The sequence below is a fragment of the Oncorhynchus nerka genome, unplaced genomic scaffold (genome assembly GCF_034236695.1).
Source record: "Oncorhynchus nerka isolate Pitt River unplaced genomic scaffold, Oner_Uvic_2.0 unplaced_scaffold_2474, whole genome shotgun sequence".
Lineage (NCBI taxonomy): Eukaryota > Metazoa > Chordata > Actinopteri > Salmoniformes > Salmonidae > Oncorhynchus > Oncorhynchus nerka.
Window position 1 is genome coordinate 11,079 of NW_027038822.1, and position 26,109 is coordinate 37,187.

Here is a 26,109-nt window from a genome sequence, read left to right on the forward strand (position 1 = left end):
CATTGTACCATATAGACCACTGTAGAGAAGAAATAGACCACTGAAAATTATAATGTAGAGAATCATTGTACCATATAGACCACTGTGAAATATATTATAATGTAGAGAATCATTGTACCATATAGACCACTGTGAAATATATTATAATGTAGAGAATCATTGTACCATATAGACCACTGTGAAAATATTATATGAGAATATACCAATGTAGAGAATCATTGTACCATATAGACCACTGTGAAATATATTATAATGTAGAGAATCATTGTACCATATAGACCACTGTGAAATATATTATAATGTAGAGAATCATTGTACCATATAGACCACTGTGAAATATATTATAATGTAGAGAATCATTGTACCATATAGACCACTGTGAAATATATTATAATGTAGAGAATCATTGTACCATATAGACCACTAGTGAAATATATTATAATGTAGAGAATCATTGTACCATATAGACCACTGTGAAATATATTATAATGTAGAGAATCATTGTACCATATAGACCACTGTGAAATATATTATAATGTAGAGAATCATTGTACCATATAGACCACTGTGAAATATATTATAATGTAGAGAATCATTGTACCATATAGACCACTGTGAAATATATTATAATGTAGAGAATCATTGTACCATAGACCACTGTGAAATATATTATAAGAGAATCATTGTACCATATAGACCACTGTGAAATATATTATAATGTAGAGAATCATTGTACCATATAGACCACTGTGAAATATATTATAATGTAGAGAATCATTGTACCATATAGACCACTGTGAAATATATTATAATGTAGAGAATCATTGTACCATATAGACCACTGTGAAATATATTATAATGTAGAGAATCATTGTACCATATAGACCACTGTGAAATATATTCTCCATAAAAATATTGTATTTTCAGCTGTTTAAAGTTGGGGTACAAAACAAAGCAAAAGGAGCAAAAACAAACTGTTAGAACAGGAAGCATAGAAATAGCGGATAATTGAATATGTTCGGACATACAAAATTACCCTAATTTGCTAAACATCAGTCCTTATTTAACAATGCTTACCTACCTATAAAAAGCCATTGAAGCAGACCTAAAGTCATTTTTGCAATATTGTTCTAATGAGTAAAAAATGCTATGCAAATTGCCATTCTAATATGGCATTGCTTGTATGACCTTTTGACTTCTCAACCGCCTGGTAGTTAGTACTCTGTTATTTAAAAAAAAAACATCAAGTTGAAAAAAACACATCTATTAGTTCTTATTTGAGTTGTTAGTAATAGGAATTAAAGGTTAAATCATTTTTTCCACATGTTTTTCAAGAAGAGACAGCTAAACTGTTAAAACCCATTTCAGCAGTGTTGAAATTGCCACTGGTTCCTGATTGGTTTCGCATAAACACGGATTGATTCAGCAATAATAGGTCTGTGCTGCTTTAGAAGGTTTTTCATGTATGAACTTAGACATTGTGGTCCAGAGAAGCATCAGTGATACCAATATAAATATGATACATTGCTTTTTATGTCATTCATATAGAATTTCCCTTGATCATTGTTTCCATGAGTTGAGAGAATATTGCAGCTGCCTTCTCTCTACTAGTAAACGTGACCCCTCACCTCCATCTGGTGGCAGGAGGTAGTAGTGGGTCATTTAGCTAACTACTAAATATCATAATACCAATACCAATACCTAGGCAGTAAAACAATGTTCATAAATTAATTTGATTTATTACTGAGTTTTAAGAGGCAGAATAAAATAAAACATTATGACATCTGACAAAATTGACATGGTTAGGAGTCAAATAAGATCGAACTTTTCTCAGAAGAGATCATATATAAAAACATAATCATTGATTTAGTTAAGACATTAAATTCCACAAAGTTATTTGAAAATGTCTGTGTATCAACTGTGTAAAATCAAAAAGTATTTTACAATTTACATGTGATGCCACATTTTAAAATAATAACCAAATACACAAATACATGATAATGTATGTTACAAATCCTTAATGAAATCGTTTGTTACACCCAATAGACGGCATTGTAAAATATGTACACAGACACAATAGAATAGAAAAGGTCCCTCTCCTCTCTCACTGATTCACTCTTAGCTCTTAATCTCTTGAATTATTCTCTTTATCTCTCATCTTCGCTGTCCTTTGTTCCTCACCTCTCTCTCTCTCATCCCCTCTCTCTTCCCCATCAATCAATCACTCTTTTTCCCTATCTTTTTCCACACCCAGCCCTCTTAACCTTTTTTCTGTCTCCATCTTCTCTTCCTCCCACCTCACCTCCTTCTCTCATCTCTCCTCCTCCCTCTCTATCTGTGTCTGAGTGTGTTGATGTGGGCACAGATCTTGAGAGCTGGTCCCAATTTGATGTTCATGCTGGTCATCAGGTGGTCCTCCGTGAGCAGTAGCAGAGCCTGGCCGTCTATCTCCTGAACACGGAACGCCTCCGCAACCTCGACACAACCTAAAGAAAACATACACACACAGGTTATAACCTCCACACAACCTTAAAACAGCATACACACAGGTTATAACCTTTCCAAAACATTAAAACAACATCCACACAGGTTATAACCTCCCAACAACCTTAAAACAACATACAGCTAGGTTATAACCTCCCCACAACCTTAAAACAACATTCACACAGGTTATAACCTCCACACAACCTAAAGATAACATACATCCAGGTTATAACCTCTCCATAACCGTAAAACAACATTGGCCCCGGTTATAACCTCCCCACAACATACACACTGGTTTTAACCTCCAGACAACCTAAAGATAACATACACCTAAGTTATAACCTCTCCATAACCTTATAACAACATACATCCAGGTTATAACCACCCCACAACCTTAAAGCACCATACACCCAGGTTATAACCTCCCCAAAACCTAAAGACAACACACACAAGTTATAACTTCCCCACAACCTTATAACAACATACATCCAAATTATAACATCCCCACAACCTTAAAACACCATAGGTTATAACCTCCCCAAAACATAAAGACAACACACACAGATTATAACCTCCCCAAAACCTAAAGGCAACACACACAGGTTATAACCTCCCCAAAACCTAAAGACAACACACACAGGTTATAACCTCCCCAAAACCTAAAGACAACACACACAGGTTATAACCTCCCCAAAACCTAAAGACAACACACACAGGTTATAACCTCCCCAAAACCTAAAGACAACACACACAGGTTATAACCTCCCCAAAACCTAAAGACAACACACACAGGTTATAACATCCCCACAACCTAAAGACAACGCATAACCGACCAACAACCTACAGCAGGGAGATGGGTGAATGCGTGTCCTTGTGTGTGTGTGTTACATGGCAGTGTGTGTATGTGTTACCTGGCAGTGTGTGTGTGTGTGTTACCTGGCAGTGTGTGTGTGTGTTACCTGGCAGTGTGTGTGTGTGTTACCTGGCAGTGTGTGTATGTGTTACCTGGCAGTGTGTGTATGTGTTACCTGGCACTGTGTGTGTGTTACCTGGCAGTGTGTGTGTGTGTGTGTGTGTTACCTGGCAGTGTGTGTGTGTTACCTGGCAGTGTGTGTATGTGTTACCTGGCAGTGTGTGTGTGTGTTATCTGGCAGTGTGTGTATGTGTTACCTGGCAGTGTGTGTGTTACCTGGCAGTGTGTGTATGTGTTACCTGGCAGTGTGTGTATGTGTTACCTGGCAGTGTGTGTGTGTGTTACCTGGCAGTGTGTGTATGTGTTACCTAGCAGTGTGTGTGTGTGTATGTGTTATGTGGCAGTGTGTGTTTGTATGTGTTACCTGGCGGTGTGTGTGTGTGTGTTACCTGGCAGTGTGTGTATGTGTTACCTAGCAGTGTGTGTGTGTGTGTGTTACCTGGCAGTGTGTGTGTGTGTGTTACCTGGCAGTGTGTGTATGTGTTACCTGGCAGTGTGTGTGTGTGTTACCTGGCAGTGTGTGTATGTGTTATGTGGCAGTGTGTGTGTTACCTAGCAGTGTGTGTTACGTGGCAGCGTGTATGTGTTGCCTGGCAGTGTGTGTATGTGTTACCTAGCAGTGTGTGTATGTGTTACCTAGCAGTGTGTGTGTGTGTTACCTGGCAGTGTGTGTGTGTGTGTTACATGGCAGTGTGTGTATGTGTTACCTAGCAGTGTGTGTGTGTGTTACCTGGCAGTGTGTGTGTGTGTGTGTGTTACCTGGCAGTGTGTGTATGTGTTACCTGGCAGTGTGTGTGTGTGTTACCTGGCAGTGTGTGTATGTGTTACCTGGCAGTGTGTGTGTGTGTTACCTGGCAGTGTGTGTGTGTGTTACCTGGCAGTGTGTGTATGTGTTACCTAGCAGTGTGTGTGTGTGTTACCTGGCAGTGTGTGTGTGTGTTACCTGGCAGTGTGTGTATGTGTTACCTGGCAGTGTGTGTATGTGTTACCTAGCAGTGTGTGTGTTACCTAGCAGTGTGTGTGTGTGTGTTACCTGGCAGTGTGTGTATGTGTTATGTGGCAGTGTGTGTTTGTATGTGTTACCTGGCGGTGTGTGTGTGTGTTACCTAACAGTGTGTGTATGTGTTACCTAGCAGTGTGTATGTGTTACCTGGCAGTGTGTGTATGTGTTATGTGGCAGTGTGTGTGTGTATGTGTTACCTGGCGGTGTGTGTGTGTGTGTTACCTGGCGGTGTGTGTGTGTGTTACGTGGCAGTGTGTGTATGTGTTACTTGGCAGTGTGTGTATGTGTTACCTGGCAGTGTGTGTATGTGTTACCTGGCAGTGTGTGTTACCTGGCAGTGTGTGTATGTGTGTGTTACCTGGCAGTGTGTGTATGTGTTACCTGGCAGTATGTGTTACCTGGCAGTGTGTGTGTTACCTGGCAGTGTGTGTGTGTTACCTGGCAGTGTGTGTGTGTGTGTGTTACCTGGCAGTGTGTGTGTTACCTGGCAGTGTGTATGTGTTACCTAGCAGTGTGTGTGTGTGTATGTGTTATGTGGCAGTGTGTGTTTGTATGTGTTACCTGGCGGTGTGTGTGTGTGTGTTACCTGGCAGTGTGTGTATGTGTTACCTAGCAGTGTGTGTGTGTGTTACCTGGCAGTGTGTGTGTGTGTGTGTGTGTTACCTGGCAGTGTGTGTGTGTGTTACCTGGCAGTGTGTGTGTGTGTTACCTGGCAGTGTGTGTGTATGTGTTATGTGGCAGTGTGTGTGTTTGGCCTGGCAGCGTGTATGTGTTGCCTGGCAGTGTGTGTATGTGTTACCTAGCAGTGTGTGTATGTGAGCAGTGTGTGTGTGTGTTACCTGGTGTGTGTGTGTGTTACCTGGCAGTGTGTGTGTGTTACCTGGCAGTGTGTGTGTGTTACCTGGCAGTGTGTGTGTGTGTTACCTGGCAGTGTGTGTATGTGTTACCTGGCAGTGTGTGTGTGTGTTACCTGGCAGTGTGTGTATGTGTTACCTGGCAGTGTGTGTGTGTGTTACCTGGAGGGTGTGTGTGTGTGTTACCTGGCAGTGTGTGTATGTGTTACCCTAACAGTGTGTGTGTGTGTTACCTGGCAGTGTTACCTGTGTGTGTATGTGTTACCTGGCAGTGTGTGTATGTGTTATAGCAGTGTGTGTGTTACCTAGGTTACCTAGCAGTGTGTGTGTGTGTGTTACCTGGCAGTGTGGCAGTGTGTGTTTGTATTGTTACCTGGCGGTGTGTGTGTGTGTTACCTGTGCAGTGTTAAGCAGTGTGTATGTGTTACCAGTGTGTGTATGTGTTATGTGGCAGTGTGTGTGTGTATATTGTTACCTGGCAGTGTGTGTGTTGTTACCTGGCAGTGTGTGTGTGTGCCTGGCAGTGTGTGTGTGTTACCTGGCAGTGTGTGTATGTGTGTGTTACCTGGCAGTGTGTGTATGTGTTACCTGGCAGTATGTGTATGTTACCTGGCAGTGTGTGTATGTGTGTTACCTGGCAGTGTGTATGTGTTACCTGTATGTTTCTCTGGCAGTGTATGTGCTGTTACCTGGCAGTGTGTGTGTGTGTTACCTGGCAGTGTGTGTATATGTTACCTGGAGTGTATGTGTTGTTACCCAGTGTATGTGTTACCTGTGTGTGTGTTCCACCTGGCAGTGTGTTGTTACCTGGCAGTGTGTGTGTGTAAAGTCCTGGCAGTGTGTGTGTGTGTGTTACCTTGTGTATTTACCCAGTGTGTGTGTGTGTTACCTCCCAGTGTGTGTGTGTTACCTGGCAGTGTGTGTGTTACCTGGCAGTGTATGTGTTACCTGGCAGTGTGTGTGTTACCTGGCAGTGTATGTGTTGCCTGGCAGTGTGTGTGTGTGTTAGCTGGCAGTGTATGTGTTGCCTGGCAGTGTGTGTGTGTTACCTGGCTACCTGGCAGTGTGTGTGTGTGTGTGTTACCTCTGTGTGTTACCTGGCAGTGTATGTGTTACCTGGCAGTGTGTGTGTTACCTGGCAGTGTATGTGTTGCCTGGCAGTGTGTGTGTGTGTTAGCTGGCAGTGTATGTGTTGCCTGGCAGTGTGTGTGTGTGTTACCTGGCAGTGTAGTGTGTGTTACCTGGCAGTGTATGTGTTGCCTGGCAGTGTGTGTGTTACCTGGCAGTGTATGTGTGTGTTACCTGGCAGTGTATGTGTTGCCTGGCAGTGTGTGTGTGTGTTACCTGGCAGTGTATGTGTTGCCTGGCAGTGTGTGTGTGTGTTACCTGGCAGTGTATGTGTTGCCTGGCAGTGTGAATGTGTGTTACCTGGCAGTGTGTGTATAAAGTCCCAGACTTGCTCGACGCTCCACTGTGCAGGTAGGGAGTCACTAGAGGTCACAGTGGAGTTACCAGGGGTCATCGCTGGCTCTGAGGCCCTCCTCGCCCTCCGTGCCGCTCGGCGCTCCAGCCTGGCTGCCGTGGGAACAGCATACCCCTCCTCCTCTTCGTTGTCACGGCGATGGGCGCTCCATATTTCACGGGGCTAAAATAGATTATGTTACAGGAGACGGAACATGTATGAACAGCTGGGCTTCAATTATAAAGGCTTCTATATGCCTATAACATATTATAAGGCATTAAACCTGCAGGATATACCATAAAGTGTATCCCTGTGGAGTGACCTATTTGTTAAAAGTTGTAACTGACCAGTCGCAGTAAGAGAGGCTTCCCAGGCACAGACTCCACCTTGTTTATCTCAGAGCGTCGCCCCTCTGGCTGGCTGCCAGCACTCAGGGCACGCAGACGCTTGGACAGCCCTACATTATACCTGGAGGGAGAGAGAGGGAGAAAGAGGATGATGATGTGTCCTTTCTCTGAGCTCTCTGGGGTTGAGATTTCCTCCCATGTGACGTCCTGTCTGACCACAGCCTGTGTGAGGGTTTCTGTGTTTTTGTGTGTTTATGAATGTCTGTGCAGTACAACTGTAGTAAATATGTGGTGAAACAACATCACATACAACTTGCTGTCTAGACCAGGGGTTCCCAAACCTTTTTGGGCCGTGACCCCAGTTTGATTTTCAAAAATGTGTGACCCCACCATGTAAAAATATGTATGTAATCAACGGCTAATGGTAACTTTTTTAATTGGGGCTATGACAGGCTATTACAAATCAGTCTGACAGTACTTTTGAAAGTATTTCAATCTGAAGGAAGTATTGTGGTTTGAAGTGAAATCAGAATCAGAAAGGTATTGAGAAGTTCAGAAGATCATCAGGCAATAATTTGGTATGAACTTCTGTGTAGAAAAGAACATGATCATTGATGATGTCCTCCCCCCGGTCTGATGCAGTGCCTGGTGTTGTCCATTCTGTTCTAATGAGTCCTGTGTGGCTTGTGGGAATTGTAGACAGAAACAGGAGACACATACGTGTTCCTGAGAGTCTTGTCTTCCAGTGTTGGGGTCATGTTGTAGTTGAAACAGTGTTGGGGTCATAATATGTTGTAGTTGAAACAGTGTTGGGGTCATGTTGTAGTTTAAACAGTGTTGGGGTCATGTTGTAGTTGAACCAGTGTTGGGTTCATGTTGTAGTTTAAACAGTGTTGGGGTCATAAAATGTTGTAGTTGAAACAGTGTTGGGGTCATAAAATGTTGTAGTTGAAACAGTGTTGGGGTCATGTTGTAGTTGAAACAGTGTTGGGGTCATAAAATGTTGTAGTTGAAACAGTGTTGGGGTCATGTTGTAGTTTAAACAGTGTTGGGGTCATGTTGTAGTTGAAACAGTGTTGGGGTCATAAAATGTTGTAGTTGAAACAGTGTTGGGGTCATGTTGTAGTTGAAACAGTGTTGGGGTCATAAAATGTTGTAGTTGAAACAGTGTTGGGGTCATGTTGTAGTTGAAACAGTGTTGGGGTCATGTTGTAGTTGAAACAGTGTTGGGGTCATGTTGTAGTTTAAACAGTGTTGGGGTCATGTTGTAGTTGAAACAGTGTTGAGGTCATGTTGTAGTTGAAACAGTGTTGGGGTCATGTTGTAGTTGAAACAGTGTTGGGGTCATGTTGTAGTTTAAACAGTGTTGGGGTCATGTTGTAGTTGAAACAGTGTTGGGGTCATGTTGTAGTTTAAACAGTGTTGGGGTCATGTTGTAGTTTAAACAGTGTTGGGGTCATGTTGTAGTTTAAACAGTGTTGGGGTCATGTTGTAGTTGAAACAGTGTTGGGGTCATAATATGTTGTAGTTGAAACAGTGTTGGGGTCATGTTGTAGTTTAAACAGTGTTGGGGTCATGTTGTAGTTTAAACAGTGTTGGGGTCATGTTGTAGTTGAAACAGTGTTGGGGTCATGTTGTAGTTGAAACAGTGTTGGGGTCATGTTGTAGTTTAAACAGTGTTGGGGTCATGTTGTAGTTGAAACAGTGTTGGGGTCATAATATGTTGTAGTTGAAAAGTGTTGGGTTCATTTGTAGTTTAAAAGTGTTGGGGTCATAAAATGTTGTTTGAAACAGTGTTGGGGTCATGTTGTAGTTGAAACAGTGTTGGGGTTACTAAAAATGGTTTTAGTTTAACCCAGTGTTTTCAAATGTTCAGTTGCAACCCCATATTGGGGTCATGTTTAGTTAAACAGTGTTGGGGTCATGTTTAGTTGAAACAGTGTTGGCAGTCATAAACTCTTCCTGGGTGTGGGGTCATGTTGTTTGAAACAGTGTTACCCTCATGTTGTAGTTGAAACAGTGTTGGGGTCAGACCAAGAGAATAACAGTGTTCTGGTCATGTTGTAGTTTAAACAGTGTTGGGGTCATGTTGTAGTTTAAACAGTAGTCATGTTGTAGTTTAAACAGTGTTGAAGGGTCATGTTGTTCCCACAAACAGTGTTAACACTCATGTATGTAGTTTCAGTGTGGGGGGTCATGTTGTAGTTCAAACAGTGTTGGGTCATGAATATTGAGTTGAATATTGATTCAGAACCAGTTTAAACAGTGTTGGGGTCATGTTGTAGTTGAAACAGTGTTGGGGTCATGTTGTAGTTGAAACAGTGTTGGGGTCATGTTGTAGTTGAAACAGTGTTGGGGTCATAATATGTTGTAGTTTAAACCGTTCAAAAGATACAGTCACATTTGTATGAATAAAAACAGAAATCGCTCTGTTTATTGCAACTGTATCTAGTGGCTACCGGAGGTTACTGACTGGTTTTATTTCAACCCATTTTCAAATCAGGCAACCCCATATTTGTATTTGTTATGGATCCCCATTAGTTCCTACCAAGGCAGCAGCTACTCTTCCTGGGTGTGTATAGTTTGGTCGCCACCCCTAGTTTGAGAAACGCTGGTCTAGACCAAGAGAATAACTATTCTGTCACTGTCTTGTTACTGTGTTCAGCCAATGGTAGTGCGGCTTACCTGCGGGCACAGGAAGTGGAGCAGTATCGCTTGGAGCGATGGAAGGAGTGGGCGTGGCCTCTCTTCCCACAAGACTCGCAATGTAACACTCCCCTATGTCTCTCTCTGGGACCTAGTGTGGTTTGGATTCAGAGAGATAATTGAATTGAATATTGAATTGAATATTGATTCAGAACCAGGAGATTAAGGTGGGTTACCTGGGTGGTCACTTGTAGCCACACGGAGGGGGAGTTCTGATGAAAGGGCTGGAAGGGTGAGCTCAGGGGAGTCTGTCAAGGAAAACTGCTCCCTCTATGTTCCCATTCTGGGGGAGAAAAAGAAGAGAGACGAGAGGAGAGGAGGAGCACAGGAAGACAGGGGGAAAGGTTATACTGGTGAGGGGGAGAGAGGAGGAGCAGATGGAGGGGGAGAGGAGGAGAGGACAGGACTGGGGATTTATCCGTTTGTGACACCAAAGAGGACCAGCTATATCCCCTGTAGGAATTGTGAGTTTGTGGCGGGAATGCCTGCAGCCCCTCCTGTATGATGAAGCCCTCCACCAGGTGAGGAAGACACGCTCCGCCCTCTGGCCAGACCCTCTGTGACCAAGGCTTGCGCTCCAATAGACTGAAGGTCTCAGGGCAGCTCTGTGACAGGCTGAGGAAGATGGGGTGGAAGGGCTAACAGGCAGGAGAGGAGGGGGAGAAGATGGGGTGAGGAAGGGTGAGGCAGGGGAGACTGAGAGGAAAGACTGGACAAGACTGGGGGGAGGAAAAAAGAAGAGGAAGACGGAGAGGGGGGAGAGGAGGAGCAGAACAGAGAAAGAGGAAGACGGGTGGAGGGGAGAGAGGAGGAGAGGACAGAAGAGGAAGACGGGGTGGAGGGGGAGAGAGGAGGAGCAGGACAGAGGAGGAAGACGGGGTGGAGGGGAGAGAGGAGGAGAGGACAGAGAGGAAGATGGGGTGGAGGGGGAGAGAGGAGGAGCAGGACAGAGGAAGAAGACGGTGTGGAGGGGGAGAGAGGAGGAGAGGACAGAAGAGGAAGACGGGGTGGAGGGGGAGAGAGGAGGACAGGACAGAGGAGAAGATGGGGTGGAGGGGAGAGAGGAGGAGAGGACAGAAGAGGAAGACGGTGGTGGAGGGGGAGAGAGGAGGAGAGGACAGAAGAGGAAGACGGGGTGGAGGGGGAGAGAGGAGGGACAGGACAGAAGAGGAAGACGGGTGGAGGGGGGAGAGAGGAGGAGAGGACAGAAGAGGAAGACGGGGTGGAGGGGGAGAGAGGAGGAGAGGACAGAAGAGGAAGACGGGGTGGAGGGGAGAGAGGAGGAGAGGACAGAAGAGGAAGACGGGGTGGAGGGGGGAGAGAGGAGGAGCAGGACAGAGGAAGAAGATGGGGTGGAGGGGGGAGAGAGGAGGAGAGGACAGAAGAGGAAGACGGTGGTGGAGGGGGGAGAGAGGAGGAGAGGACAGAAGAGGAAGACGGGGTGGAGGGGGAGAGAGGAGGAGAGGACAGAAGAGGAAGACGGGGTGGAGGGGGAGAGAGGAGGAGAGGACAGAAGAGGAAGACGGGGTGGAGGGGGAGAGAGGAGGAGAGGACAGAAGAAGAAGATGGGGTGGAGGGGGAGAGAGGAGGAGCAGGACAGAAGAGGAAGACGGGGTGGAGGGGAGAGAGGAGGAGAGGACAGAAGAGGAAGACGGGGGAGGGGAGAGAGGAGGAGGGGACAGCAGAGGAAGACGGGGAAGAGATGGGGAGAGAGAGGGAGAGAGGAGGAGAGGACAGAAGGAAGAAGATGGGGTGGAGGGGGAGAGGAGGAGAGGACAGAAGAGGAAGACGGTGGTGGAGGGGGAGAGAGGAGGAGAGGACAGAGGAAGAAGATGGGGTGGAGGGGGAGAGAGGAGGAGAGGACAGAGAAGAAGATGGGGTGGAGGGGGAGAGAGGGAGGAGAGGACAGAGGAAGAAGATGGGGTGGAGGGGGAGAGAGGAGGAGAGGACAGAAGAGGAAGACGGAGGAGAGGGGGAGAGAGGAGGAGAGGACAGAGGAGGAAGACGGGGTGGAGGGGAGAGAGGAGGAGAGGACAGAAGAGGAAGACGGGGTGGAGGGGGGAGAGAGGAGGAGAGGACAGAAGAGGAAGACGGGGTGGAGGGGGGAGAGAGGAGGAGCAGGACAGAGGAAGAAGACGGTGTGGAGGGGAGAGAGGAGGAGAGGACAGAAGAGGAAGACGGGGTGGAGGGGGGAGAGAGGAGGAGCAGGACAGAGGAAGAAGATGGGGTGGAGGGGGAGAGAGGAGGAGAGGACAGAAGAGGAAGACGGGGTGGAGGAGGGGAGAGGACGAGCAGAACAGAGGAAGAAGACGGGGTAGGGGAGAAGGAGGGGGAAGAGTTCACAACACAAGTTAGTTTAAAGTTGAATTAATAGGCCAAGGCTAAAGGTAATGGTGGAGAGACGCTGGTACCTGCCTGATTGGTTGTCAGACTGATTGAACATGTTCTCACAGAGGTCCTCTTGGTCCACATGGGGAGGTCTGGGGATTGCTCTATGGGACGGTCTGATGGTCTCTGGATGTTTATGGGGGTTCTGAGGAGGGTTCTGAGTAGCCGGGTCTGGATTGAGCTGTGGGTCTATTGTAGTCCCCTCCTCTCCTTTCATTGCATCTTTCTGTCCCCGCTCCTGCTCCTCTACTTCCATCCTCTGTCTCTGCTTTTCCTCCTCTACTTCCATCCTCTCTCTGCTCCTCTCCCTCTATCTTCATCCTTTCCTGCCCCTCCTCTACTTCTGTCATCTCTCTCAGTGTCTCAAGTCCCTTAACTCTCTCCATCAATGTTTCCTCTCCTCCAGTCCCCTCTTTCTCCTGTCCTCCCACCCTCGCTCCTCTCTTATCCACATTCCCTTTCTCCTCTCCTGTCACCTGTCTGTCTCCTCCCACCCTCTCTCTATTCCTCTGCCCCTCTTCAATTCCCCCATAATTTCTTCTCTAATCCCACCCTTCTCTCTCTCCTCCCTTACTCCCTGTCTCCCCACTTCTCCTTTTGGATCCGTGTGTCTGGCCTGATAATGGAGGTAGGGTAGGGTGTGTTGGCTTTGTGGATGGAGGAGGTGGGAGAGGGAGAGGCGTGTTCAGAAGTCCTCTGTGGTTGGGCATTGAGCTGAGGTGGTGGGGATTCAAGAACCAGGTGCTTTGATTGGACAGAAGCTGGGGTGTGTGTGTTGGCAGCAGGCTGTAGTTGGCTGCTGAGGCGGTGGGTGGAGCCAGCGGAGAGGGCAATGATTTGCAGCTGCCTTGATGCCGGCGGCAACCGATCAAAACAGGAAGTAGAACCCAGGGGACTAGAGCCTGAGCTGAGCTGTGATTGGCCTGGGGTGGTCTGTGTGGGTGGGATTTGAGATGACAAACTGCTGGCTGGTCCAGTCCACTGTCTGCTGGGCAGGGCCTGTCTGGTAGCTGCAGCAGCGATTGGTTGCAGGGCCGGGCTGTGTCTCGGGGATGCCACCCTGTGGCCATTTGCAGAATGAAGTCTGGGTCTCAGAGGACAGAACGCACAGAAGAGTAGAGAGCTGGAGAGAAGAGAAAAAAGAGAATGATTGAATGGTTTTACTGGACATTCTATAAATCACATGTCATTCCTCCTGAACATTCTACTCATTATCACATGTTTATGACTCACTTGGAGGTGGGACTGAGAGGTGCCGGGTGGGTGTGGTCTGTCTGTCTGTTACCATGGCACTGGTCTGGGGGCGTGGCCGGAGAGGGGGAAAAGGTGTACTGGGGACGAGAGATAGGAGAGTGGGAGGAGGAAGAGGGAGGTTTGAGACGTAAAGAAGGGGGATTGTAAGAGTTCCAGGAGCAGAGGGGTGGCAGGGTTAGACTCTGGAGCTATGGGGGAGGGGGAGGAGGGGGGAAATAAATAGGGAGGGAGAGAGTGGGGTTGAGAGGGAGGGAGAGTGTGGGGTTGAGAGGGAGGAGAGTGGGGGTTGAGAGGGAGGGAGGGGAAATAAATAGGGGAGGGAGAGAGAGAGTGGGGGTTGGGGAGGGAGTGGGGGAGGAGGGGGAGGGAGAGAGAGAGTTGAGAGGGAGGGAGAGAGTGGGGGAGGGAGGGAGGGAAATAAAGTGGGGTTAGGGAGGAGAGAGAGTGGGGGAGGGAGGGAGGAAATTGAGGAGAGAGAGAGTGGGGTTGAGAGGGAGAGAGAGAGGGGGTTGAGAGGAGGAGAGAGAGTGGGGGTTGAGAGGGAGGGAGAGAGTGGGGGTTGAGAGGAGAGAGAGTGTGGTGAGAGGGAGAGGGAGTGGGGGAGAGAGGGAGAGAGGGGGGTTGAGAGGGAGGGGGGGTTGAGAGGGAGGGAGGAGTGGGGGTGGGGGTTGAGAGGGAGGAGAGAGTGGGGTTGAGAGGAGGGAGAGAGAGAGAGGGGGTTGAGAGGGAGGGAGAGAGAGGTTGAGAGGGAGAGAGAGTGGGGGTTGAGAGGGAGGGAGAGAGTGGGGGTTGAGAGGGAGGGAGAGAGTGGGGGTTGAGAGGGAGGGAGAGAGAGAGTGGGGGTTGAGAGGGAGGGAGAGAGTGGGGGTTGAGAGGGAGGGAGAGAGAGAGTGGGGGTTGAGAGGGAGTTTAGTTAAACTTGTGAGACAATCACAATCTTCAGTGGTCTCAGACTCCTAACACACACATTCTGAACTGCTCACCTGAGCGGAGGCAGGGCAAGAGGAAGAGGAGGAAGAGGAAGGGACAGGCCGTACTGTAGAGGTGAAAATCAGCTAAGAATGAGAGAGCAAAAGATACTAAGAGAGAGAGAAATAGAGAGAGAAGGGAGCGAGAGAGGGGGGGGGGGGGGGCGTAATCTTGAACTGAGGAATCTTGAAAAAGGCTATCAGTAGAGCTGACAGGGTTCACTATCAGCTGAGTTGTTATTACACACTATCAGTTGGTAGAAGTAGAGCTGACAGGTGTTGTGTGTGTGTTATTACACACTATCAGTTGGTAGAAGTAGAGCTGACAGGTGTTGGTGTGTGTGTTATTACACACTATCAGTTGGTAGAAGTAGAGCTGACAGGTGTTGGTGTGTGTGTTGTTACACACTATCAGTTGGTAGAAGTAGAGCTGACAGGTGTTGGTGTGTGTGTTATTACACACTATCAGTTGGTAGAAGTAGAGCTGACAGGTGTTGGTGTGTGTGTTATTACACACTATCAGTTGGTAGAAGTAGAGCTGACAGGTGTTGGTGTGTGTGTTGTTACACACTATCAGTTGGTAGAAGTAGAGCTGACAGGTGTTGGTGTGTGTGTTATTACACACTATCAGTTGGTAGAAGTAGAGCTGACAGGTGTTGGTGTGTGTGTTATTACACTATCTATCAGTTGTGTTATTACACACTATCAGTTGGTAAGTAGAGCTGACAGGTGTTGGTGTGTGTGTTATTACACACTATCAGTTGGTAGAAGTAGAGCTGACAGGTGTTGGTGTGTGTGTTATTACACACTATCAGTTGGTAGAAGTAGAGCTGACAGGTGTTGGTGTGTGTGTTATTACACACTATCAGTTGGTAGAAGTAGAGCTGACAGGTGTTGGTGTGTGTGTTATTACACACTATCAGTTGGTAGAAGTAGAGCTGACAGGTGTTGGTGTGTGTGTTATTACACACTATCAGTTGGTAGAAGTAGAGCTGACAGGTGTTGGTGTGTGTGTTGTTACACACTATCAGTTGGTAGAAGTAGAGCTGACAGGTGTTGGTGTGTGTGTTGTTACACACTATCAGTTGGTAGAAGTAGAGCTGACAGGTGTTGGTGTGTGTGTTATTACACACTATCAGTTGGTAGAAGTAGAGCTGACAGGTGTTGGTGTGTGTGTTATTACACACTATCAGCTTGTGTTATTACACACTATCAGTTGGTAGAAGTAGAGCTGACAGGTGTTGGTGTGTGTGTTATTACACACTATCAGCTGACAGGTGTTGGTGTGTGTGTTATTACACTATCAGTTGGTAGAAGTAGAGCTGACAGGTGTTGGTGTGTTATTACACTATCAGTTGGTAGAAGTAGAGCTGACAGGTGTTGGTGTGTGTTATTACACACTATCAGTTGGTAGAAGTAGAGCTGACAGGTGTTGGTGTGTGTGTTGTTACACACTATCAGCCAGAAGTAGAGCTGACAGGTGTTGGTGTGTGTGGATCAGTTGGTAAGTAGAGCCAGGTGTTGGTGTGTGTGTTGTTACACACTATCAGTTGGTAGAAGTCGAGCTGACAGGTGTTGGTGTGTGTGTTATTACACACTATCAGTTGGTAGAAGTAGAGCTGACAGGTGTTGGTGTGTGTGTTGTTACACACTATCAGTTGGTAGAAGTAGAGCTGACAGGTGTTGGTGTGTGTGTTATTACACACTATCAGTTGGTAGAAGTAGAGCTGACAGGTGTTGGTGTGTGTGTTGTTACCATCTGGGTCCTGAGCAGCATCTGGTCTTGGCTGGAACAAGAAGTCCGACCTAGGAGCAACGCCTGCTGGGATACCCTCTGTCTGACAGACGAGGTGCTCTGATAGGCTTGCACCAGAGTGGGTGTATCCAGGGGGCGAGGGAAATGTATCTGACAGAGAGAGAGAGGGGTATTTTGGAGGTATCTTGAATACTGTACTCTAGGTTAAAGGAAAGTAAACCAATTGATCCAGGAATGGACGTGGTGGTCTGTGTAGTCAATTGTGTGTGAATTTGTGTATGTGTGTTTGTTTGTGCCTGTGTGTGTGTGTTTGTGTTTGTTTGTGTGTGTGTTTGTGTTTGTTTGTGCCTGGGTGTGTGTGTGTGTTTGTTTGTGCCTGGGTGTGTGTGTGTGTGTGTGTTTGTTTGTGCCTGTGTGTGTGTGTGTGTGTTTGTTTGTGCCTGTGTGTGTGTGTGTTTGTTTGTGCCTGGGTGTGTGTGTGTGTGTGTGTTTGTTTGTGCCTGTGTGTGTGCCTGTGTGTGTGTATGTGTGTTTGTTTGTGCCTGTGTGTGTATATGTGTGTTTGTTTGTGCCTGTGTGTGTGTGTGTGTTTGTTTGTGCCTGGGTGTGTGTGTGTGTGTGTGTTTGTTTGTGCCTGTGTGTGTGTGTGTGTGTTTGTTTGTGCCTGTGTGTGTGTATGTGTGTTTGTTTGTGCCTGTGTGTGTATATGTGTGTTTGTTTGTGCCTGTGTGTGTGTGTGTGTGTTTGTTTGTGCCTGTGTGTGTGTGTGTGTGTTTGTTTGTGCCTGGGTGTGTGTGTGTGTGTGTGTTTGTGTGTGTGTATGTGTGTTTGTTTGTGCCTGTGTGTGTGTGTGTGTGTTTGTTTGTGCCTGTGTGTGTGTGTGTATGTGTGTGTGTTTGTTTGTGCCTGTGTGTGTGTGTGTGTGTGTGTATGTGTGTTTGTTTGTGCCTGTGTGTGTGTATATGTGTGTGTGTTTGTGCCTGTGTGTGTGTGTATGTGTGTTTGTTTGTGCCTGTGTGTGTGTATGTGTGTTTGTTTGTGCCTGTGTGTGTGTGTTTGTGCCTGTGTGTGTGTGTATGTGTGTGTGTTTGTGCCTGTGTGTGTGTGTGTGTGTGTGTATGTGTTTGTTTGTGCCTGTGTGTGTGTGTGTATGTGTGTTTGTTTGTGCCTGTGTGTGTATGTGTTTGTTTGTTTGTGCCTGTGTGTGTGTGTGTGTGTGTGTGTGTTATAGTGTGCCGCTTTTGTTTAATTTTCTCTATTGTCAGTTACCTGTCTGCTGGCCGGGGTATGGAAAGGCGTGATTGGTAGAGAGGTGGGTGTGGGGACTGGCCTTGCGTTACCATTGGTCAAGGAGGAAGTCCCGGGAGCAGAAGACATGTTGCCATGGTTTACAGAGGAGGGGGGCAGAGAAGTGATGGCTGATACAGTGGGGGAGGAGCGGGAGGGAGTGAGTAGAGGGGATGTAAAGTGGATGGTGGGGGGAGTGAGGGGGAAAGGAACAGGTTTGTGAGTGACTTTAGTGGGGGCATGTGTGGGTGTAGGTAGAGAGGGTGTAAGTGTGGGGGAGTAGGGTTGGGGATGAGTATTGTAGGGGTGACGGGGTTGGGAGTAAGTGAGGGGGAAGTAGGTGTACATGTTGGGGTGGGGTTGAGTACCATAGGGGTGAGGGTAGTGAGGGTTTTATGAGTGAGAGTAGGGGGAGGTGAGGGGTTGGGTTCAGTTTAAAGGGATTGGGGGTAGGTGTAGAGGAGGAAGAGGTGTGCATGTAGAGGTGAGGGTGAGTGTACTAGCAGAGGGAGTGAGGGTGAGTGTACTAGCAGAGGGAGTGAGGGTGAGTGTACTAGCAGAGGAGGTGAGGGTGAGTTTAGAAGGGCGGGGGGGATTCAGTTTAGGGGGAGTAGGGGTGAGTTTAGGGGGAGTAGTAAGGTTGTGAGCAGCTGAAGACCTATTGGGGGACAGGGGGCTGGGGCTCCTGGTGGGTCCCTCTCTGGTCTCTGTTCTCTCTCCCTCTCCCTCTGCTCTGCTCTGAGTGCATGTCTCCAAGGACGGGTCTGGCTCCATCCCTCTAGGATTCAGCATGCTGCAGGAGGACACACACAGTATCAGACCCCTGTCTCTGTTTTACGTTGTAGTTAATGATTTCAGCTGCGGCTACAGAAACAGCGCCACCTTTGGTCAAATCAGGAACGTTTCCCAAATTTTCCCACAAAAGCGTTGAGACCTATTGCACTTCAAATTTGTAACAAAGTAATGACTTAATTTATAATGGAAATATACGGGGATAATCATTGCCTTTAATTATCATGTTTACTATGACGATGCTTAGGCTACTTTGTCAACAAATATCCTGCCAAGAAAATCCCAACCTATTAAAAAATGTGGGTGCCATGGAATGTTCTATCAAAACCACCAAGAAATAGTAGCCTGCCCAAACCAGTTGTGACGCATGCAGCAGAGTCTATTCTCTCTATCCATCAACAAAGAGGAAATGTATGTTTGTTTATCTATAGGCTACTCCTTCTGTCAATGTCAGTGAAAGAAGGCTGAACTGCGTTTCTGTAAATTACAAATGACAGTCAGTAGGCTAAAAGGGGCGTGCGTGTGACATATTGCGCGCTCCACTTCCTGGTATTAGAGAACACAGAATGTGTATTCAACAGCAGCACGTCATATCACCAGCCCCGATAAAATTATCTTTATGACTTTGCGTCGCTTGTGACGAACCTGCCACAAATATAACGTGGCAGGTAAACACTATCCTAATCAGACGCGGATGTTTCAACAACAAGTGTGAAATATATGCTACGAATATTTCAGAGTAGCTAAATGTGAGTTTATGATTAATAGAGTCACCCCAATGATTCATAAACGATCCCATCTGTGCTCCCCTTACCACCCCCACACCTCCATACCTGCCGGGGTTCTGTGTGGAGGCAGACCGCTCAGGGAAGCCAGAGAGTCGGGTGCGATGTGCCAGTCAGTCCGCCAGATGGGAGGAATGGAGATAGAGTACAGTAGCGTAGAGCTGTGACGCTCAAAGAGAGCAGAGAGCGGAGAGAGAGGCAAGACAGCACCACGCACAGTGCAGGAGGACCGCACTCAAATTGTGTGTGTATGTAGTCTTTTTTTAATGTCAATGTTAAATTAAATAAAAAACTAAATTTTTAAGCCCATGTTTTATCATAATACAAATATTTTACGGAGGGGGCACACTAACTGGGTCAGGTGCTTATGTCTATCTCCGTGCCCAACGAGGACTCGAACCAAGACGGACCCCCTTGAACACATCGACAATAGACACTCATGAAGCATCGCAGACCAAGGCAAACAACTACTTCAAGGTCTCTGAGCGAGTGATGTCACCGATTGATAGCCATTTCACACCAGTTACACTCACCCTCCTTCGTCCTCCTTCTCCGCAGTAAACCCAGTGATATGGGTCAACAGCATCAATGTAACAGTATTACTTCCGTCCCTCTCCTTGACCCAACTTAAGCTCGAACCAGGGACCCCATGCACACATCAACAACTTCCCTTCCACAAAGAATCGTTACCTAATCGCCCCACAAAAGCCACAGCCAAAAAGATGCCTAGGACAGTAGATACTCTCGTCTAGTGCATGCAGTATTGTCAGTGGAGGAGGATTGATAGTGTAGAGTGACATGCACCGCATTTGATGGGCAGGAGGTATGTTTGAAAAATTAATTTAATTAAGCTATGTAGCCTATTGATTCCTTCATGATGAATAAATTATATGAAAACTGCCAAGGTTGCTAGACTTTAGAAAAGCAAACAATTACTAAATATACAGAAAAATATACAGTGCATTCGGAAAGTATTCAGACCCCTTCACTTTTTCCACATTTTGTTATGTTACAGCCTTATTCTAAAATGTATTAAATAGTTTGTTTTTATTCTCATCAATCTACACACAATACCCCATAGTCGACAAAGCACTGAAATAAACATTTGCATAAGTATTCAGACCCTTTACTCAGTACTTAATGAAGCACCTTTGTCAGTGATTACAGTCTCAAGTCTTCTTGGGTATGATGCTACAAGCTTGGCATACCTGTATTTGAGGAGTTTCTCCCATTCTTCTCTGCAGATCCTCTAAAGCTCTGTCAGGTTGGATGGGGAGTGTTGCTGCTCAGCTATTTTCAGGTCTCTCCAGAGATGTTCGATCGGGTTCAAGTCCGGGCTCTGGCTGGGCCAGTCAAGGACATTAAGAGACTTGTCCCGAAGCCACTCCTGCGTTGTCTTGGCTGTGTGCTTAGGGTTGTTGGAAGGTGAACTTTCACCCCAGTCTGAGGTCCTGAGCGCTCTGGAGCAGATTTTCATCAAGGATCTCTCATCTTGAAAAAACACACACTAAAAATGTGGAAATGAATCAATCCGCCATCCTTAACACAGTAGAAAAAGTAATGATTTATTATTGAAATATTGAAATAGCATGGGCGACTGAAAAACAAATTGATACAATTTAAGGCCAAGTGGCAAACAATAATGCAGGCACTAGGGATGGAGGTGTGACCAGGCACTAGGGATGGAGGTGTGACCAGGCACTAGGGATGGAGGTGTGACCAGGCACTAGGGATGGAGGTGTGACCAGGCACTAGGGATGGAGGTGTGACAGACACTAGGGATGGAGGTGTGACCAGGCACTAGGGATGGAGGTGTGACCAGGCACTAGGGATGGAGGTGTGACAGACACTAGGGATGGAGGTGTGACCAGGCACTAGGGATGGATGACCAGGCACTAGGTGTGACCAGGCACTAGGGATGGAGGTGTGACCAGGCACTAGGGATGGAGGTGTGACCAGGCACTAGGGATGGAGGTGTGACCAGGCACTAGGTATGGAGGTGTGACCAGGCACTAGGGATGGAGGTGTGACCAGACACTAGGGATGGAGGTGTGACAGACACTAGGGATGGAGGTGTGACCAGGCACTAGGGATGGAGGAGTGACCAGGCACTAGGGATGGATGGGTGACCAGGCACTAGGGATGGAGGTGTGACCAGACACTAGGGATGGAGGTGTGACCAGACACTAGGGATGGAGGTGTGACCAGGCACTAGGGATGGAGGTGTGACCAGGCACTAGGGATGGAGGTGTGACCAGGCACTAGGGATGGAGGTGTGACCAGGCACTATGGATGGAGGTGTGACCAGACACTAGGGATGGAGGTGTGACCAGACACTAGGGATGGAGGTGTGACCAGGCACTAGGGATGGAGGTGTGACCAGGCACTAGGGATGGAGGTGTGACCAGGCACTAGGGATGGAGGTGTGACCAGACACTAGGGATGGAGGTGTGACCAGACACTAGGGATGGGGGTGTGACCAGGCACTAGGGATGGAGGTGTGACCAGGCACTAGGGATGGAGGTGTGACCAGGCACTAGGGATGGAGGTGTGACCAGACACTAGGGATGGAGGTGTGACCAGGCACTAGGGATGGAGGTGTGACCAGGCACTAGGGATGGAGGTGTGACCAGACACTAGGGATGGAGGTGTGACCAGGCACTAGGGATGGAGGTGTAACCAGGCACTAGGGATGGAGGTGTGACCAGGCACTAGGGATGGAGGTGTGACCAGGCACTAGGGATGGAGGTGTGACCAGTCACTAGGGATGGAGGTGTGACCAGGCACTAGGGATGGAGGTGTGACCAGGCACTAGGGATGGAGGTGTGACCAGGCACTAGGGATGGAGGTGTGACCAGGCACTAGGGATGGAGGTGTGACCAGGCACTAGGGATGGAGGTGTGACCAGGCACTAGGGATGGAGGTGTGACCAGGCACTAGGGATGGAGGTGTGACCAGGCACTAGGGATGGAGGTGTGAGCATGTGGGTCTGGGCAGATGAGATGTAGTCATTGTTTGTGTGCTTCTGTAAGTTGTTGTTCTTAAGTATATGTTTGTATCTGGAGTGAACAAATGTGTAGGCTCTACCTTTTTTGCAGAGATTTTACCTCTACTACAGATGTCTACTGTATATCTAATACTAGTGTGAAATTATTTTTTCGTCAAAAATATTAGTTTTTTGTTGTTGAAAAAAAGGCTATTTTTTCCAAGAAGGATTTAGATTTTGTTGAAAAAACTATTATCTATTTTTTATTATGATTTTTCAGGGAGTGCCCTCCGCAACCCCACTTCCTGCTGCTATGCTCATTACAAGGTCAAGCATCCTTTGGTGATTCTGCCCAGTCAGTAATCGGATTACAGTTAAAACCTTTTGAATTTAATTTGCCCCGGCAGCCTGCGCGTGGCACGGGATTCCACGTCAACAAGCGGTTGCCAGGTGAAGGCAGACAAGCCAGACAGTTCCACAGCATCCAGCACCTCACAGGCTAATAGCCTACTAATTCAGAGATTTGATAAAACCATTGTAGAACCGAATCAACTATTATTGACAAGGTGAGATGATAAGGAATTTATTTGGAGCCTTGACCTAGCCTATATATTTGTTATTGATAAAATGCCGACCACAAGGGTTATCAAGCAAAAGCCTGTTATTGAAACGAAAACAAGAGTCGTCGAAGTGAAAACAAAACCGGTTGAAACGAAACCAGCATCGACAACTCAACACAAAGTCACAGCTCCTCGCAAACCGCGGGCGTCGAGCTGTCCCAGATGTATCCATAGCGACCGATGCGAGACCACGAAGACCCAGCAGCAGGTCAAGCTGTGCGCTCCCAGGTGCGATAGGAGAGCGAGATCAACCTCCACCGCTCCCAAATCAACACTCTCCTCTTCGAAATCAGCTGTGCTCTGTCAAAAACCAACAGCCACGTCTCCAAAATCAACTGTAACTTCTTCAAAGTCTAAAGAAGCATCTCAGGCGAGGCAGGAAGAGGAACGGACTTCGAGACCCAGGGCGTACTATGCAATTCAGAGGTGAGAGGGACAGCTGAAGTACTTGTCCTCTTCAAGAAGGCCCTATGGGTAGTCAACCCTGGTCCTGGAGAGTTGCTGGGTTTGAATACTAATAGGCTACTCAGGTTCCAGCCCTGGTCCTGGAGAGTTGCTGGTTTGAATACTTATAGGCTACTCCAGGTTCCAGCCCTGGTCCTGGAGAGTTGCTGGGTTTGAATACTTATAGGCTACTCCAGGTTCCAGCCCTGGTCCTGGAGAGTTGCTGGGTTTGAATACTTATAGGCTACTCCAGGTTCCAGCCCTGGTCCTGGAGAGTTGCTGGGTTTGAATACTTATAGGCTACTCCAGGTTCCAGCCCTGGTCCTGGAGAGTTGCTGGGTTTGAATACTTATAGGCTACTCAGGTTCCAGCCCTGGTCCTGGAGAGTTGCTGGGTTTGAATACTTATAGGCTACTCCAGGTTCCAGCCCTGGTCCTGGAGAGTTGCTGGGTTTGAATATTTATAGGCTACTCCAGGTTCCAGCCCTGGTCCTGGAGAGTTGCTGGGTTTGAATACTTATAGGCTACTCCAGGTTCCAGCCCTGGTCCTGGAGAGTTGCTGAGTTTGAATACTTATAGGCTACTCCAGGTTCCAGCCCTGGTCCTGGAGAGTTGCTGGGTTTGAATACTTATAGGCTACTCCAGGTTCCAGCCCTGGTCCGACACACTGGATTCTCAGCTGGGACCTTTGATTAGCTGAAACAGTTGTGTTACTCTATAGCAAGGTTGGAATGAAAGCCTGCACACCCAGTCGCTCTCCAGAAGGCTTGGTCACTCGTGCCCTATTAGAGGACTCCTATAACCGACCTCAGTATACTCTAGCCCTATCTGTATGGTTATTTGCAGGTGTGTGGTGTGTTGTATACAGCTAGCTGGTAGCTGGAAATAGCTCAGTCTTCAGCACCAAGCCACCTGCTGCTGGTTGTATAATCCTACCTACCACCAGCTGGCACGCAGGTGTTGTGTCAAGCTCTGTTCCCTCACCAGATCCTGTTGGCCCTTTATTACATGTTACAAACTGTCACTTAGACGTTTGGCATTTGAATTTCAGAGTAGCTTAGCTGAAAGCCTGTCCAATTTGATGTGAACTGCCAGACTGGCTTGTCACATTGGCATGACATTTTATTGAATGAATTTCTGTTTCTCGGTTTCAGTCACAAAGCTTTCGGTCTCATCCTCCCTAACCCCAAGAAAAGAATAGAGATCCAGCAAAGTGAGTCCTTTGTCTTTGACTGTGTTTGTGACACTGGGAGGAATGTGCTTGTCATCATCATTATCATCCTCTTCCTCCTATTCCTCCACACCATCATCATCCTCATCTAGGATCAGCCTAGAGGGGGAAGCCCTAAAATTAGTGCCGTGTTAATTTGTTGATAGGGGAGGGAGGGGGTGTGTGTTTTAATTGGTTGATTAAGGGAGTGTGTGTCTCTGATTGGTGTGCAGAGGCAGAGGCAGAGCTGGCAGCTTTGGAGGATCTGAGGCTGAGCAAAGCCACACCCTATGTCTCCATTGACCCCAGCAGTGTTGGTGAGACATGGCTACAGATTGTAACACCAGATAATGTGATTTAACCCACAATTTCACATTTATACTGGTAGTTACAGTTGTGGCTATACAAAACGTCGCCAGATATTTTTCAACTAACCTGGTATAGGCGATACTATCTTCATGCTCGATTCATTGAAACAGGAGTCTCGTAAAATATCTGTGTCTAGTTGCAGGGGTTTGTTTGAATTTAGAAAATGCTCTGTTAAAAAAAAAAGAAATGTAAATGTTTTGCACCTTGAAGTAATTGAACAATGTGTGGCACCAGTGGGGCCAGGTAGCCTGGCGGTAAAGCGTGTTGAGACAGTAACACAAAGGTTGCTGTTTTGAAAATCTGTCCACGTGCCCTCGAGCAAGACGCTTAACCCTAATTGCTCCTGTAAATCAATCTGGACAACAGCATCTGCTAAATGACTGACATGTAAATATATATTTTCAAATCTTTGATTGAGACAGATGGGTCCACGATGACAGACACCTGTCTCCATCAATGTGAGAAGACTTGAAATAGACAAGATGTCGGGGTACACATTGTTGGATTGCTTCATGGAGCAAAACCTTTATTTATTTGAATAACTGAGCATTTTCTAAATTCAAACGGACACGGACATTTTATGAGACTCCTGTTTCCACAACTTGAGGTTGAAGATATTATCGCAGAACCAGGTTTGTTGAAAAATCTCTGCCTACGTTTTGTATAGCCACACCTGTAACTACTAATATAATGGTTCAGTTTTGGGGAGTTACAATCTGTAGCTAGGTGACACACACACACACACACACACACACACACACACACACACACACACACACACACACACACACACACACACATCTCCAAGCACATACTGTAGATGCAGTGATAAACAAGGTGAGTCCTTGAAGAGTTAAATGTTAATAATGAGTCTAATGGGATTAGAATGACATGCTCTAACATGTTTCACAGCAACCAGCATACTCTCCCTTGTGGAGCACTGTCTGGAGAACACCAGCATACTCTCCCTTGTGGAGCACTGTCTGGAGAACAACACTTCTCTCCCCAGCATACTCTCCCTTGTGGAGCACTGTCTGGAGAACACCAGCATACTCTCCCTTGTGGAGCACTGTCTGGAGAACACCAGCATACTCTCCCTTGTGGAGCACTGTCTGGAGAACACCAGCATACTCTCCCTTGTGGAGCACTGTCTGGAGAACACCAGCATACTCTCCCTTGTGGAGCACTGTCTGGAGAACACCAGCATACTCTCCCTTGTGGAGCACTGTCCTGGAGAACACCAGCATACTCTCCCTTGTGGAGCACTGTCTGGAGAGCATACTCTCCACTGTTGACACCAGCATACTCTCCCTTGTAGAGCACTGTCTGGAGAACACCAGCATACTCTCCCTTGTGGAGCACTGTTTGAGAACACCAGCATACTCTCCCTTGTGGAGCACTGTCTGGAGAACACCAGCATAC

General features: G+C 47.2%; 1 protein-coding gene across 1 annotated transcript; it reads right to left on the minus strand.

The window, feature by feature from the left end:
- Window positions 1-900: 900 nt before the first annotated feature.
- LOC115121499 (polyhomeotic-like protein 3) lies at window positions 901-19,215 on the minus strand. Its single transcript, XM_065014601.1, has 9 exons — window positions 19,108-19,215; window positions 17,465-18,275; window positions 16,196-16,345; window positions 13,550-13,659; window positions 10,315-10,444; window positions 9,809-9,933; window positions 7,124-7,244; window positions 6,743-6,959; window positions 901-2,486 (listed from the first exon to the last, which is right to left on the minus strand). The coding sequence occupies exons 2-9, from the start codon at window positions 17,828-17,830 to the stop codon at window positions 2,332-2,334; spliced, it is 1,374 nt and encodes a 457-aa protein (XP_064870673.1). The 5' UTR covers window positions 17,831-18,275; window positions 19,108-19,215; the 3' UTR covers window positions 901-2,331.
- Window positions 19,216-26,109: the final 6,894 nt, after the last annotated feature.